At 34.8% G+C, this 16,680-nt stretch overlaps 1 protein-coding gene across 1 annotated transcript; it reads right to left on the bottom strand.

Moving 5' to 3' along the window:
- Positions 1 to 4,100: 4,100 nt before the first annotated feature.
- LOC132556041 (POC1 centriolar protein homolog A-like) lies at positions 4,101 to 14,967 on the bottom strand. Its single transcript, XM_060220431.1, has 14 exons — positions 14,891 to 14,967; positions 14,064 to 14,148; positions 12,711 to 12,790; positions 12,447 to 12,538; positions 11,816 to 11,924; positions 11,446 to 11,516; positions 10,752 to 10,859; positions 9,796 to 9,911; positions 9,502 to 9,635; positions 9,136 to 9,204; positions 8,506 to 8,655; positions 7,580 to 7,666; positions 6,998 to 7,197; positions 4,101 to 6,458 (listed from the first exon to the last, which is right to left on the bottom strand). Exons 1-14 carry the CDS (start codon positions 14,903 to 14,905, stop codon positions 6,350 to 6,352), a joined length of 1,425 nt encoding a protein of 474 aa, XP_060076414.1. The 5' UTR covers positions 14,906 to 14,967; the 3' UTR covers positions 4,101 to 6,349.
- Positions 14,968 to 16,680: the final 1,713 nt, after the last annotated feature.

Below are 16,680 nucleotides of genomic sequence, written 5' to 3'. Positions count from 1 at the left end.
GTCGTGAAGTGGTTGCGTGTGTCTCGATTGTAACAGTGCTAATTATGTGGTTGCTATAGATAATTTCAAAGCCATTGCTATATCGTAATCATAGGAACTATTAAGTAACCCAGTCTTAATTGAATGTATACTAAAAACAATTAATTATCGAGGGGCTATTATTTTCCTTGGTTTTGTTGTTACTATTACAATGTATATCACGAATTTAGATATCCACGAGTTGCTGACAATGTTTTATATGAATTATGAGGTACCTTAGGGAAGACCAAGATGTTGATGGTTCAGGAACCTGATTTTGATCAGTGTTATGTTGAGGTGTGGGAACATTTCCATTCTTTTCTTTTCTTCCCTCTGCTTTTGCTTTTGAAAACTTAATCTTAACAAATATATCGGTAAAAATTTCGAACTGTGAAATGGTCGCCGTCGGCCATTTAGTTTTTCTTATCTGCTTAAAATTGAAAGAGTACAACTCGGGAGGAAAAGTAACCTACGTACAATGTGAAAAAATGGCTGAGACTCCTTTAATGTGAAAAAAACACGACTGCCACCTGTCGGTCACTTTTTTATAAGTCCCCAAATTAAGGGGGAGCAAGTTGGGAACAAGGGTAACCAACATATGAAATATGAGGAAAATCCATTCTACACTTATCAAGAAATAGTGATAACAAATGTTAAAAATCAAAATCCAAGATAGCCACCTGTCAGTCATTCTGTTTTTACAATCAATTCCAGAATTAAAACGACAAACGGATGGAAGACAGACTAAGATGTATTTGTAACACTGATGATGATGATGATGATGATGATGATGATGATGATGATGATGATGGGCTGTACATTCAGTTTCACACATCAACGTGATCAACGCATTTCACCAGAACTGTTAAGAATTTTGACTCGGAAAGATGTTGGTTAGAATAACGATTTTTTGCTTTCGAAAACAAGAGTCGAAAGAGAAATTGCAGCTGAAATTTAAGATCCATCTGGTCATTCTCAGAACAAAGTGTTAAATTTTGACAAAATCCAAGATGGCTTCCTGTTATGCATTTCTTTTTTCTATCAATCCTGAAATTGGCAATGTACATAAGGCACTAATGGGAAGCCTACATATAATGTTTGAGAATGATCCATCCAGTACTTCACTAGAAAAACCGATAGCAAAAAACGTTCGTCAAAAAAATGGCCTTCTGTCGGCCATCTTGTTTTCCCAATTAGACCCGAAGTAGACAATTTGCAATTAATGAGTAAGGCAAACCTACATGTGAAATATGAGAATGATCCGTTACACACTGCCCCATAGAAAGCCATAACAACATATTGCCATTCATATCCAATGGGGATGGTTTTTATTTCCGATCATTACCAAAACCATAAATAAACTAACATAACTAATGACTAACAGGAGCCTATATATGAAATAGCAATGAGTAATAAGACGGATTGATTACGGACGGGCAGGCGGACATATGGACGGAAGACAGACTAAGAGATATTTGTAGCAATGATGATGATGGGCTATAAATTCTGTTTCAATTATCATCAACGTGATCAACGCTTTTCATTAGGGTTGTTAGGATTTCACTTAATTTCCATTTGCCTTTGGCATTTTGACTCGGAAAGATGTTGATTAAAATAACGAATGTTCTTATTTTTTTCTTCCGAAAAGTACACTTGAACCGCCAATTCTACAAATGTCTTACGAACTTTAGTTTTGCAGTAGGTCAACATTTTTTTTCAAAGGATGTAATGAGAGAAAACAAAATCGAATTGGTGTCCTTGATTGTCAGAACCGTTACACGTACATCAATATAAATGATCTGGCGACCAAGTCAGTCGATATCTGTAGAAAATCGATGTCTTTGGATTAAGAGAAGGAGTTCCAATTGTTTCATGGCTTCAGGCGATTCCTACCAATCGAGAAACAAAGTGCTCTCTTGTTATTTTGGTAAATCGTTCATCATTAGACAGTCTGTTACAGTGTCATCACGACATAAATATACACTTTCTTCTGTTAACAATAGCGGTTTTCTTGCATTTCCACATTTTCAAACACCAAAATCGACTCTATGGCATTAAGTTTGGTGCGCTATCCAGTTCTTCTACACAAGTATTCCACCTCACAAATGACATATACTGGTTTCCCTCCTCTGCTCTTAATACTTACATAAATCCAAGTCTTAACTGTGGTTCATATTTTCAATTCGTAAACGCTCAAAAAGTAACATAGCTATGAAACAAAACTATACCATGCCATACATTTCCATAAAATCATTCTTCGACATCAAAGAGCTATTTTGTCATAAAAGCTCATCTGAGCTAGTGGTTCACGTTTTCTTATACACGATAAATAGAAACTGACTGTTTATCGCGCATCTTCTTATTCTGCTTTTAAAATTAGACCTGAGATCAATTAATGGAATTAAATTTAATCAGTTATTATGCCATATGAAGTGCACTTCGTGAAAACCATTCATAATAATTCTTTAACATTTTGTGTTCAGTGTTCCAACATGCCATATCTTTTCATCAAAATTACGAGTTCAAGAGAAAAACTTAATCGTTTGTGTAGAGTTTGTTTCTGCGGTATTTTCACTTGATAATACCATAAGCATATATATGTATCGAAATGTTGTCACTCTTCGAATGAACAAAGAGGAATAAGTACGCTTTACAAAGGAATGTCGTGTAGGGTTCGAGACGTGTGTCTATTGGCTACCAGATGGCTCACTATCAAATGTATCAAGGCAGTCGGTTACTTTTATATATAGATAATTTAGAAGTTACTAAATGCTCGAATGAAAGTTCAATGATATTACGGAAATCAAATATTAAGAGAAATTGGTCAGTATCCTGTCCTAATCCTTGACCTTCTGGTTAACAAGGTCAGATCAGCTGACATCAGAGAAACTGACCTGTATCCTGTCCTGATCCTTGACCTCCCTGTAAACCAGGTCAGGACAGCTAAAATCAGAGAAACTGGTCAGTATTCTGTCCTAATCCTTGGCCTCCCTGTAAACCAGGTCAGGACAGCTGACATCAGAGAAACTGGTCAGTATTCTGTCCTAATCCTTGACCTTCTGGTTAACAAGGTCAGATCAGCTGACATCAGAGAATCTGGCCAGTGTCCTGTCTGGTTCCTTGACCTTTTGGTTAACCAGGTCAGGACAGCTGACATCAGAGAAACTGGTCAGTATTCTGTCCTGATTCTTGACCTTCTGGTTAACTGGGTCAGATCAGCTGACATCAGAGAAACTGGCCAGTATCCTGTCTGGATCCTTGACCTTTTGGTTAACCAGTTCAGGTCAGCTGACATCAGAGAAACTGGCCAGTGTCCTATCTGGATCCTTGACCTTTTGGTAAACAAGGTCAGGTGGGCTAACATCAGAGAAACTGGCCAGTGTCCTGTCTGGATCCTTGACATTTTGGTAAACAAGGTCAGGTGGGCTAAAATCAGAGAAACTGGCCAGTATCCTGTCTGGATCCTTGACATTTTGGTTAACCAGGTCAAATCAGTTGACATCAGAGAAACTGGCCAGTATCCTGTTTGGATCCTTGACCTTCTGGTAAACAAGGTCAGGACAGCTGACGTCAGAGAGACTGGCCAGTATCCTGTCTGGATCCTTGACCTTCTGGTAAACAAGGTCAGGACAGCTGACGTCAGAGAGACTGGCCAGTATCCTGTCTGGATCCTTGACCTTCTGGTAAACAAGGTCAGGACAGACATCAGAGAGACTGGCCAGTATCCTGTCTGGATCCTTGACCTTTTGGTAAACCAGGTCAGATCAGCTGACATCAGAGAAACTGGCCAGTGTCCTGTCTGGATACTTGACCTTTTGGTAAACAAGGTTAGGTCAGCTAACAACAGAGAAACTGGCAAGTGTCCTGTCTGCATCCTTGACCTTTTGGTTAACCAGGTCAGGACAGCTGACATCAGAGAAACTGGCCAGTGTTCTGTCTGGATCCTTGACCTTCTGGTAAACAAGGTCAGGTCAGCTAACATCAGAGTAACATATCTTATAACAAAAGACATCAGTAAAGACATTGACAATGTTTACATATATTTATTTTGCATAATATTGTATATACACAATATCATACAAATATTTACAATTTATTTACAATAAATAAATATAAATTTGGTAAAAATACAGACTGTTCACATATTTTTTAGATGAATATACAAACAATATCATAATGGACTACGTTATGAGGTGTAATATTGATCATCCACAGCTTGTCTCAGATCTTTTATTCCAATGAAATTCAATAATTGCTGTGCTTGTATTTACTTCAGATAAGAAGAGTATACATCTGTATATCTTATATAGGTAAAAGTAAGGAAATACTTTTAAGCCATTTAATTCTGATTAATCAAATTCACAGGAGAGTGTTCACCATTACACAAAATAAATTCTGGTCAAGATTTAAAATATCAGCATAAAACAAGATATAAAATTTGGGGTATTTACGGAATGATGTATGGAAGTCTAGTTATAATAAAGAATTAAGAGGATGTGCCTTTAATTCTGAAGAATTCTTTACAAAACTATACAGTATACATATGTAAGCTTGTAATCACATCATTCAGCAATAAACATATAATTTCTAACAGATAAAATCCTTTTTTTCTACCTTCCAGCAATATAATAGTAATAAACAGGACATTAAAAAATTCTGGGATGTAGCATTATCTTGTGTATTTTTTCCTGTTTTGTACATATTTACATCTTCCTAAAACTAGCACTACAAAATAATACCTAGATATTAATTCAGAATATGTTTACAAGTGACATCTTTCAAAACTCACAAAACCTGAATGTAAATTTTGGTAAGATTATACCTATTTCATTCATAAAATAGCATGTTTGTGTCTCATATTTCCAAACCCATGTAGCTATATGTAATACTTCATACCAGAAAATACCACCCAAACTTTTAGGTAAAATCTATTCCCAGTGCTTATTATGCCCTTCATATAAACTTGCTATATAACAGAATATTGAATACTGTGTTTAAAAGGATTTGACCACTATACTTTTGGAGTAAAATGTTAATGAAATTTCCTACACAGTTAAACAAAATACAAGTTTGTCAAGTGCCATTCAAACATACCCCAGTTATTTGCATAGGTAATGGAAAGCACTTGTGACACATGGATTTGTTGTGAGGGTAAAACTTTACTGCTTAAAAGAAAAAATGCATTGCAGAATCACACATTACATGTACTTAGAGATCAGAAAATTAGAATATTACTGACCTTGGACATGCTGAAATCATCAGTGTACATGAAATATGACATGTAATATCATAATTCAAAATTTTTTTTACAGTGTTTAAGACTGGCATCATGTGTAACAGTTACTACAACCTCATCTTATATAAACTTTATCATAGTAGTAATTTTGAAAAGATTAAGATGCTGTCTTTCGAAAATAATTTTATTTTTCTTAATACATCAAAACTGATGGGCATACTAACAAGATCACACTTTCATGACAAAAATACTAAAACTTCCGAAATCAACGTGGAATTTTTACAAATGAATTGTTAGCATTTTACAGGGCTTTTTACAAAATGTAATACAGACACCCAACCAAAGAAGCAACAGGGCTATACATGTGCATGAAATGCTGAAAGGTTCTATAATATTGCTCCCTAGTGTGATGTAGGCATAAGTTGGACGGAACTTCAAAATCTAGATTGTAGCCTTGCGTAAAAAATCAATATTAAACAGAGTTCTGAATACAATATGATTATCCTTGGAAAATAAAGAGTTGCTTTCCCTAATAAACACATATTGTTAAGAAGAGACAAAAATTATCAGTCATAATAGTATAATTAAAATATTACTTGATCGGTGGAAAATTTCACCTAACGAATATAACAAGAAAAATAGTCTTTCGAAAATAACTTAAAACTTACTGACTATTCAATGAAGTATCTATCCTTTGTGAGAACTCAAGTTTGTTTGGGAATGTCATTTATACATTATAATAGACAGAAAACTCTAACATGGAAAAAAAATTCAGGGTACTTTGGATGGTGCTTATATTTACTGAGACAGAGTAAAATTGTATATAACAACCCCCACTAGAGATGTTATTCACAAATAAAGCTCATTAATGAATTGATGGAAAAAATAGATTCCAACCAGTAACAAGAAAACAGGGGTAGTCAGGTTGTAAAAACATTCAGCTAAACAAATGTGTTTACATTCCCTTACATCCTCCCAAAATACTGTGTGACAACCTGCTCCTACCCTAATGGTGTAGCCTTTTGTTCTCAATGTATCAATGTGTATCACAGATGAAGTTTATATGGAGATGGGTGGACGATCCATAGACGATGGTCAGTCAGTGGGACGAATTTGTAGTGTAATTTTCTGTTGATTGTCCAAGCACTCTCTAAGTTTGTTCTCAGTCATTGTTAGCCTCTGTTCCAGCAATGACACAGTCTGTTAAAAACAGAGAAAGAGAGGAAAATTAATTAACATCACATCATTGCATGAATTAACAATCAGACAAATGATGGGTCACTGTGCTAGTTTATTTATCAATAACTGACCTTCTTCTGCCTTAGGGATATCTATTTATGTCAAAAAAGTGACAATCTTTGTAATTTAGAAGATTGATCCTAAAGCACACCAGTTAATGGATATTCTTTTTCTATAGCAACAGCCATATTTCTGTGTTAAAACCTTCACTAATCTTAATAAAGTGATCACCGTGTGTTTTATAATACTATTGTAATGTGTGAGCATGGCCCTATCTATGTTAGATGCCAGGTATCTGTATTAAGAAAAACACTCCTACCTGTGTTAGATATTTATAGGAAGGTACACGCAAACAGCCTTACTTGAATAAGATATATGTATTAAGACATACACAAAGAGACCTACCTGTATCTGATATCTGGATTGTATAATGACATTAACAAACAGTCCTACCTGTGTAAGATTTCTGTATAATGACATTAACAAACAGTCCTACCTGTGTAAGATAGAACATCTAACTGGCCCACAATCTGCTCCAGTGTGTTGGCTAACTGTGGTGGGATAGATTTTGGCTCCAGTGGCTGGGTAGTAGATGGAGGCTCTTCGCTCCTGAAATTACTGGATGGCATCTGAAGATCTCTCATAGCGCTGTCGATAGAGGTCATATTATACTCCTGGAATCGTTCACCATTCACTGCTGATCGCTGCAATAATACAGATATGTTCATCACCAAAGATATGATATACAATGTAACTTGGGGACTATGAACAGCTGTATAAATTGGATCATATTCTCATATGTAAACCTGTGGGGAAATAATATTAAATATGGACAAACTGATCTGACATTAAAAATGAAATGACCTGTGTAGATACAGGTATATTTTCAAAAACCTGCACTATCACTTTTTTTCTATCAAAGGTATGAGTAAGTATGAGATAATGAATAGATCTGTAGAATGTAGTTCCAAATACCAGAAATGGCTTGAGATAAATTGTAATATGTTACTACAGAGTATAATATTTCAATAGTGACATTTGTGTCGTTGACCTACAATCACCAACAGATTAAGTACTGATCATCACCTGTCCTGAGGAGAACATGGCTGGACCAACCTCTGTTACTTCTGGCTCCTCGTCATCCATCTTCTTAAGATCTGTACGGGCATCCAACTTTTAAAGACAAACCGCAAATCATGATACACCAAATGTAAGGCAGCAAAGAACTTCAAGCTGTCTTAAAGTATGAGTTATCCCATTCAAGATCTATCCTCATCTAATATGTGATGAGCGGCCAAGAGGCACCAATTTTGTGGATGCCTCTGTATATGACAAGGGATTATCAAATAAAACTATCATAAACATGAAATCAAAATGAAAATATGGAACATTTTTTTTAGTCTAAAAGTAACCACATGTACAAAATACAAAACAGCCTATCTGATGACATCCTCAAAATTCCAAGAGCTACAATCATCTTTGATAAAGTTGGGCTATTATGATGGAAAAACAAACCTCATTATGTAGATTTGATATATGTAATAAATTTGTTTCACAGAGAACATTTCATTTTATAACTTCCATATACAACACTAATTATGTATATACATACAGTGTATTTTTATATCCTGTCATCCTTCAAGTACACATCTATGGTGGTACTATGATAAATAACACATGTAAGGATCAGACACAAGTTAATTGTACTTGTTGCAGTTTATGTAGCCTGGATTGTACATAACCAATAGCTCAGGGTCACAACTTATCTGATAGCTGTTTGAGGTTCTTGCGGTTTCTCTACCCTGGGTTGTATATCGCTATCAGTTTGGGGACGCAACTTACCCAAGTGGTTGTTTGAGGGCATTGTGGTTTCTGTACCCTGGGTGGTATATCTCCAATGGTTGGGGGGTGGGGGGCACAACTTACACAAGTGGTTGTTTGAGGACACTGTGGTTTCTGTACCCTGGGTGGTATATCTCCAACAGTTGGGGGGTGGGGGGGGCACAACTTACCCGAGTGGTTGTTTGAGGGCGTTGTGGTTTCTGTACCCTGGGTGGTATATCTCCAACAGTTGGGGGAGCAGCAGATTTCTCACGCTGTTTGTGAGACTGAAGCACCTCACTGAAGTCTAACTGATCAAAGTTGGTTTTCCATACCAATACCTGTCATCATAACAAATAACCTAGTATAAAGCAGGGTGATAAAATTCACTCTGAAGAAAATTTACTCAACTGTGGAAAATCTATATTCCTCTGAGCAAAATATACATAACAGTATTCCAGCAGACATGTACACAACATTCAAAATTCTTTTAAAAATTACACATTATCATAGTGTAGCAAAGCCTCCTGAAGCACATCTGAAGATATAAACTTCTACTCACAAAGGATGACATTTAAGATAAATCCAACAATGTTTATTAAAAGGTTTCATTTAATCTGATTTTAATTTCATTCACTATCTCAAAATATATTTGTTACAGCAAAATGTAATTTGTGTTCATAATCTGCATTTTGAATCAGGGTTATGAAATACTGCTCTCGCACAACTTTTTTGAACTTACTACTAAACAGCTTGCCATTCTGTTTCTGTAATGGCACAAAAATCAGGCTGTTTAAGTACACCATTAGTTAAAACCATACCTGCTCGTCTGAGCCGCCGGAAGCAAAGTATTCCCCAGACCGGGAGAAAGATACAGCAGTTGATGGACCCTTTAACACAAAACCAACATATGTTAATCATCCTGTCTTGTTATACTGCTATATCTTGACAAAATCTACACCTATGTAAGCTATCTTAAATAGCTATCAGATAGATTATATGCCTGGCTCAGGATCATATATATTGTGGACACATATTGTACATCAAAATCAAATTTGTTCCCTTCTATGAGGACATTATACTTTACGTACAAATCTAACAGTCATGTGACACATGGTCCTGTATTTTAGGTTACATGATTTACAAACATTCCTGTAGTCAAAGGACTGTCACAGAGCTATACCTACCTGGTGTCCATGAAGTGTGTAGAAGAGACGACCCTCCAGCAGGTCAAAAATCTTCAGAGTTGAATCATCTGATCCAGAAATCAGGTAGTTTCCACTCGAGTGGAATGACAAACTGTTCACAGATGATGAGTGAGCTAAAAATTAAACAAATTAATTAAAAGTATGTTTGGCAGTCAACTTTTTTATACATCATCAGACAATACACTATCAAACTGCTAGCTTTGAGAATATTTACGTTTAATTATATCTCTCTTTTTAGCATTTTCCCTTATTAACAACCATATGATTGCTTACCTGTGTAGTGCTGTAGTAACTTGTTCATCCTGATGTCCCACACTTTGACTGTGCTATCTGTACCAGCTGATGCTATACATGTACCACTGGGATGGAATTCTACGTAGTTCACAAACCTGCATAAGAAACAAACACAAAAGTCATCATTTCCTGCCTAATTATAGAATAGCATTAATGTTGAATAGTACTGGTGCTTGGCCTTAGAAATTATCATTGGAGTCATTGTTTGCTATAAATATATCAGAATTTATGTGTAAAGATGAGTAAACTGCAGATAAACATCAAAGCTGCACACACAATATGTAAAATAATGTCATTTGCAGTACATCTTGCAGTTTCTGTGTCACACTATAAAGAGTTTGGAAATAATAAAAGTTATGCTTAAATGGATCAAATCAATAATGGCCTTGACCTTTGACCTAAAAAGCAATCCAAAGCAAGTACCTCTGTTAAGGTTATTGTAAGAAAACAAATTTTCAATTTATCGTTAAATTGATCGTTGACCTTCAAACCCCAAGGAAAAAAATCTGCACAATGCATGAAGTTTGAGTGTAATTGTCCAAAGCAAACTCAAGTGATCGCATGAAAATTGATCTCCTATATATCGTAAGAGTGCCCTTGACCTTTGACCTTCAAACCTCAAAATCAATCCCAAGGAAGCACTTTTGGTAAGGACTTTATGAAGTTTTGATGTTGATCAGCCAAAGGGAACTGAAGTTATCACAAAAAACACAATTTCCTACTTATAGTAACTTTGACTTTTAGACCTGAAACATAATCCCAAGCACTTTTGGTATGGAAGCACTGTATGAAATTTTAGTTTGATCAGCGAAAATGAACTCAAATTTTACACAAAAAAAAAGACTTTGAGGGGACACGAACGTCGCCGACACAGTAATACCTGGCAGGCAGGCGACACAAAAAGCCAAATGTCAAGGACTTTCTTTAAAACTTACCCTCCATGTTCAAAGAAGGTATGCACACATTCTTTACTATTTTTGTCCCAAAGTTTCACTGTCTTATCATCGCTGCCTGATACAATTAGTCTGCCATCTGGGGAAAACCTGTATTAAGATGAAATACAATCCTTATGACACCAACCTTTAATCAGAGATAAGTCAATTCATTTCTACTTTACTGTCTAGAAATATTGACATTTTGTATTCTATAACAATGAAGAACTACCAGGGCATACTTCTGGTTTCTTTGAGAATTTAATTAGTTTCTTTCTATCAGAGGAAAAAGTATGTCAATTTTTTTCTTAATAGTTTAACATACATGAAATATAACAGCAAATAGTTAACAAAAACTGCAACTTTTGACAAAAAAAAAAGACTGGGAAAAAAAGACACAGGCACCTACAAACAGATTTGTCCCTCTACCTCACTATACCAAATACAAAATAAATAAATGTTACAAGGAACGCTATGCTGTGATCTCAAAATGAATTCTTTACTTTCAAGGAAATAAAGAAAATCCTACAAATCTCCACCACTTAAGAAGTATAATTTATTTAGAACAAAAGTTTTTATCTTTTGTATTTTGAAGTCAAATGTAAAATTGAAGGATTTTTCCTGGTGTCTAAATTTGATTAAAATCATTTACATAACAATATCACACAGACTTTATCAAACACTTGTGTTACTTTACCTGGCACAACGAACCCAGTTCATGTGTTGGTTTAATGAGAACATAAACTTTTGTCTGTGTACTGTCCAAACCTAGAGAAAATAACAACGTACTGAAAGTTTTAGTCTCAAGATTTCATTAAAGTCTTCTGTAAAAGGCACAAATAAAATATGTTACAAGGAATAACGTAGAAATTCTGACGATACAGTTTTTCACTATTTGGCAAACTTTATGAGAGACTTTACATGAAAAAAAATCATCTTTGATGGTAATTTTTCTTCGGTTAGATAAAATTTATTCCTAACCACCCAAAATAATATTCTTACACTTAACTACTCTATTAAAAGGAAGTTAAGACTGCTTGCAGAATAATGTGTGTATCAATTGTTACCTTAACAGTTTTGTCATCTGAAGCTGTAAGTAGATATTGTCCATCACTGGAGAAGTCAACACTCCTCACAGTAGCAGTGTGGGCCTTAAATACTGTAGACTCTCCTTTCCTGTAACACATCAATACTGTTTCGTTATGATACATCAATGGTGTAATCTGCTATTAGCTTAAAACATAGGTTAGTTGACATTTTCTTATAATATAAATGTTTGGCTGAATAGCACAGTAAAATAGCTCAATTGTATAAATTCCTAGAGGTATAGAGGTGACACAAAAAAACAAGAACATTGAAGTCAGCATATCATGGAGCAGGCATCAGATTGTGATCAACCATGATGATATAAAACTAGGAAAGACCAAGGGACATAACTCTTATGATTCATTGTAGCTGAAAATCATGATCTTAAACAGAATTATTTGGTATCAAAGACAACTAAGTCTTCCTGTTGGATTTTTACTTTGATTGAAACAATCTCAGATATTCTGCTTAATACCAGGAAATAAATGTCAAACATTATATAGAGGCAGAGATTAGTACAAATCATGATTAACTACTATCCAAGAGTCATTTGCATTAATTCACATTTATTTCAGGTTTAAAGTCTAACAATGTGAAAATAACAATACTAACACACTTGGGATCCAGAGTCTAACTGTCTTGTCTCTTGAGCCAGATGCCACAAGGTGTCCAGATGGAGAAAACTTCACATCCATTACTGCATCCTACAGTGAAAAATAATAGTGTAGAAAATTTTACATTATAATGAAATGACAAACAATTGTAAATTTTGAACTTTTATAATCCAATCATTTCAACAAATATTAATAATTTAAGTTAACAGCTAATTCTATAAATATTAAAGAGAACAGAATTTGCTATAGAAGCAGCTTTTACCTTGTGTCCAACAAATCTGTAAGCCCTCATTTGTGGCTTGAAGTTCCAAACCATCAGACAAGAATCCATTGATCCTGAGGCTAAAATACAAAGGTATATGGTTATCTTTAATGTACCTTCATCAAAATAAGAAAGTGCTAAAGCATAACATACTTGAAACATCATTTTTGATCATTTTTAAATCCAGACGCAGGCACATTTTAGATACACCATGTCACATCAATGTATCCATATATGTATCCTATATAAACTAATATCATAAGATTTTCAAGAATAGTATGTGACAATTCTCAAAATATTGGTGCATATTGTTTTTGTGCTGTCTGTTTGTTTGTCTGTTGTCAACTTTAACCTTGTCCATAACTATTGCACTATAACAGGTAGGGCTTTCATAATTGATCATGACCTTTGACCTACATTTGAAAAATTTTAACAATGGCCATAATTATTGCATTGCAAGAGGTAGGGCTTTCATATTTTGAATGTTCCTTGGGACAAGACCTTTCCGGAGGTGCTAAAATCTTTCACCATGGGACCTTGACTATGACCTTTGACTTTCATTTGAAAATATTTAACATTGGATATAACTATTGCATCATAAGAGGTATGGCTTCATATTTGTCATGAGTGTTCATTGTGACAAGACCTTTCTGATGGCATCAAAATGTGACCTTTACCATAACCTTTAACCTACATTGGTAAGTAAAAAAAATGATTCCCGCAATGAAGACTGAAGTGTTTCACAAAGTGTGCATGCAATAAGCACACACCTGACACAGTACAGTTTTAATGTCCTACTTCAGAATTTTGTTGCAAACTCGGGCATAGTGTTTCATAAACTCATCTTGTTTTCAATACCAATATCAGTGAAAAAATTGGTGAGGTGAGGATCATAAATTAAATGTCTGTCAAGAGTCAACTTTTCAAATAGGAAAAGAGGATGAAAGTACACTCTGTATGTTAATATAATTCCCTCTTGGACTTTTATGTAATGCACTAATTTCATTATATTTGGTATCCACAGTAACAGATGCAATACTTGAGTAATATGAAAATGACAGAAACAAATTGCATCGGAAGGGCAATTCAAGCAAATATGCTTTAATACTGCATCCCTGAATACCCTGATGTTAAGGGTGAAAAATATAGGGAGTTGCTGAAAATTAGGGCAAACATTTCACATAGAGACAACTCCGGGAAATAATATATACATAATAATTAATATGCCATATAAATGTTTTCATTGTCATATGTCAGCATGCAAGTAGCAACCAGACATTACGAAAAGTATTTATAAATCAGGGTCAAGTCAGTCTATGATAGCACGATAAACAAAATTAAATGCCTACTCACCAAGCTGCTTCATGTTTGGATTGAAGTCCACACTGGTAATAGTGTCCCTGTGGCCCTTAAAGTGGCGCTCCAGGGACGGATCCTCCTAGAACACAAAACAAAAATCTGTTAATTAGATAAGGACAAAACCATAATAACTATATAATCACCATGCAAGTTTAATTTTCTATCAAGGCAGATTATCAGTTGCCATTGCTACTGATGGGATTTGGCATAACCAATTCCTATCATATATCATCATTTTATAGCTTTCTGTACTAAAAGATACGACAGAGGGTCTAATAAAGTTAATATTCAAACTCCCAATTGAAAATTAAACCCTGCATGTTCTGCAGATGTTTCTATCCAACCAGTTATTTAATTTGTTGTATCCAAAGAGTAGATAATCTTGCAGTCTATACTTAAATACAGTTGCCAGAGTAAATGCTACAAAAGAAGAACAATATTGTAGAATTATTTGGCTATAAAACACATAGAACGCAGAGTTTTCTGTTATTATAAAATCCAGTACAATTTATTTATTGTTGTATATATATTTAGAAAAAAACAACTGAATATCATTTAAGGTAATTATCTCAAGTCTTATTTCATTTGGCCATATTTGTTCTCTACCTAGAGTGTCTCGTTTTGTTTAAAAAATCGACATACAAAGCGAAGAGTCGAATATGAAACTGTAAACATGCGTGCTTGACTGCATTTGTTTTGAGGATTATTTTGCATGCATGGAATTCGAACACCATTTAAAAACTCATAATATAAGCATGTTTACGTTTAAGCACGACTCATTTTCATCTTATGTAATTAATTATGATATGTGTTCTACAAACCAAAACATTCGTCATCTTGATTTCTTCAGGACAGCACAGCAAATGTGAACCTGTCTAATCATGTATCAGATTTTCGAAGATGGCGGGCTGTTTACCGAAGGGAGGTAACTACTATTTTAGCGTTAAGGACCTCTCTAAATGTAGAAACGAAGTGCGGATATAAATTTACGTAACATATATTCAAGGCTACGTAAAAACTTTCCAGGATGCAATATTTTCATTTCTATAAAGGCGGTTTAACTTATGAAAAACTTCTTTAATTTGACGACCAAATCCTCACCTTATTAAATTTAAGGTCTTTCTTCTCCCAAGGAAATGTCTTATAGGCCACAGCCCACACAACGTATTATATTGAAACGCTATATAGCGAATCTATCAGAGTTCACAGGACTGGCTTTGTTTATCAATATAAGTATTTTTCTCCAACAGAACATAACTCTTTTTTCCCCAAATAAACTGTAGTGTAATTTTCAAATTGATTGTGAATAATTTCTGTTAACTTTCGAAATTTATAAACAGAATGCATTGATATTTTAGCTATTGACAACAAAATTACCGTTCTATATCATTGAAGACCTCTTTTAGCCAAAGTTTGGTGAAAATCATCTGTAAATAGATAACAGTAAAAAGCAATTTTCCGATTGGCTCGTGTCAGTTTTATAATACGTTACTTTGATTTATGATATTATGTTTTTGCTAAAAAAAAAAAAAAAAAAATAGAAAGAAAGAAATTCGTTTCACACTGGCAGATAGAATGGCTCTGGACTGGTCAGCATAGAAGTGATTGGGGCATAGGTTGATAAGGTAAGAAAACAAATATTTTTGAACTGAATTGTAACACTCTGATTTTTATAATAACCATTGAATGTGGTTATTTTTTGTTTGTGATTTTGAGCATGGATATTTATGCTATCATGGATTCAAATTCGAAAGAAGTCCGACATGTTATGTTATGTATACCTCTCGACAGGTTGGTTTTATTAGCTGCATTGAATTTTAAGTGAAACTGTGTACCATGTATGCAAATGGGTGTATACCCGCACAGACGACTATATGGAACCTATATAATAAATGCACAAAAGGGAGGATGTTGCTGCTCTCAGCTGCAAAGTTCTTGGATCGAATGCTCCTGTTGGGTTTTATTTTTATTTTTTCTTATTGAAGGTGTTTTTCTATTTTGTTTCGAAAGGAAACATTTAAATATGAAACAATTAAATCGTTGGTTGTTTGAGATATGAAATGAAGTGTAAATATCAATCTAATAATTCTTACATCGTCTCCAATCACAAAAAAAAACTCTCTCTCTCTCTCTCTCTCTCTCTCTCTCTCTCTCTCTCTCTCTCTCTCTCTCTCTCTCTCTCTCTCTCTCTCTCTCTCTCTCTCTCTCTCTCTCTCTCTCTCTCTCTCTCTCTCTCTCTCTCTCTCTCTCTCTAATTGAATTCTTATTTTTTCATACGATTTAAAGTAAATCAAATTTCGTTCATTTGCAAGCTCGGGGTTTTAAATATGCACTCAGCGACAGATTTTCTTACAAAAGAAATCTAATAGTACTTGTCTTCATGAAAAGGTTCAGAATTGAGCATAATTCAGTACCGTTGAGCAGCTTCACACCGGTGTAAAAAAATCTGGGTTTTCTCTTGGTACATGTAAGTGATAAGTATCACGTGTATTTTTCCCAGTCGAATCCGACGCAATAAGCGCTAAGGGGACGTAATCCAAGGTATCCCGTGGAAATAGCTGTATATGGTTAAGTTTACATGACAACTTGCCTTTACACGTTGTGAAATAAA

This window comes from Ylistrum balloti, unplaced genomic scaffold (assembly GCF_031769215.1).
Source record: "Ylistrum balloti isolate Yb309-2 unplaced genomic scaffold, AGI_CSIRO_Ybal_v1 Utg370542, whole genome shotgun sequence".
Taxonomy (NCBI): Eukaryota; Metazoa; Mollusca; class Bivalvia; order Pectinida; family Pectinidae; genus Ylistrum; species Ylistrum balloti.
The sequence above is the reverse complement of the archived record's forward strand: the minus strand, read 5'-3'. Positions and strand labels throughout refer to the sequence as shown.

Excerpts from the sequence above, each read along its gene's own strand:
- LOC132556041 (XM_060220431.1), bottom strand. Across the intron at positions 9,912-10,751 it reads ACCTTCTTTGAACATGGAGG|GTTTGTGAACTACGTAGAAT; the intron begins GTAAGTTTTAAA and ends TTTCTTATGCAG. Across the intron at positions 6,459-6,997 it reads GGCCAGTTAGATGTTCTATC|ACAGACTGTGTCATTGCTGG; the intron begins TTACACAGGTAG and ends TCTCTGTTTTTA.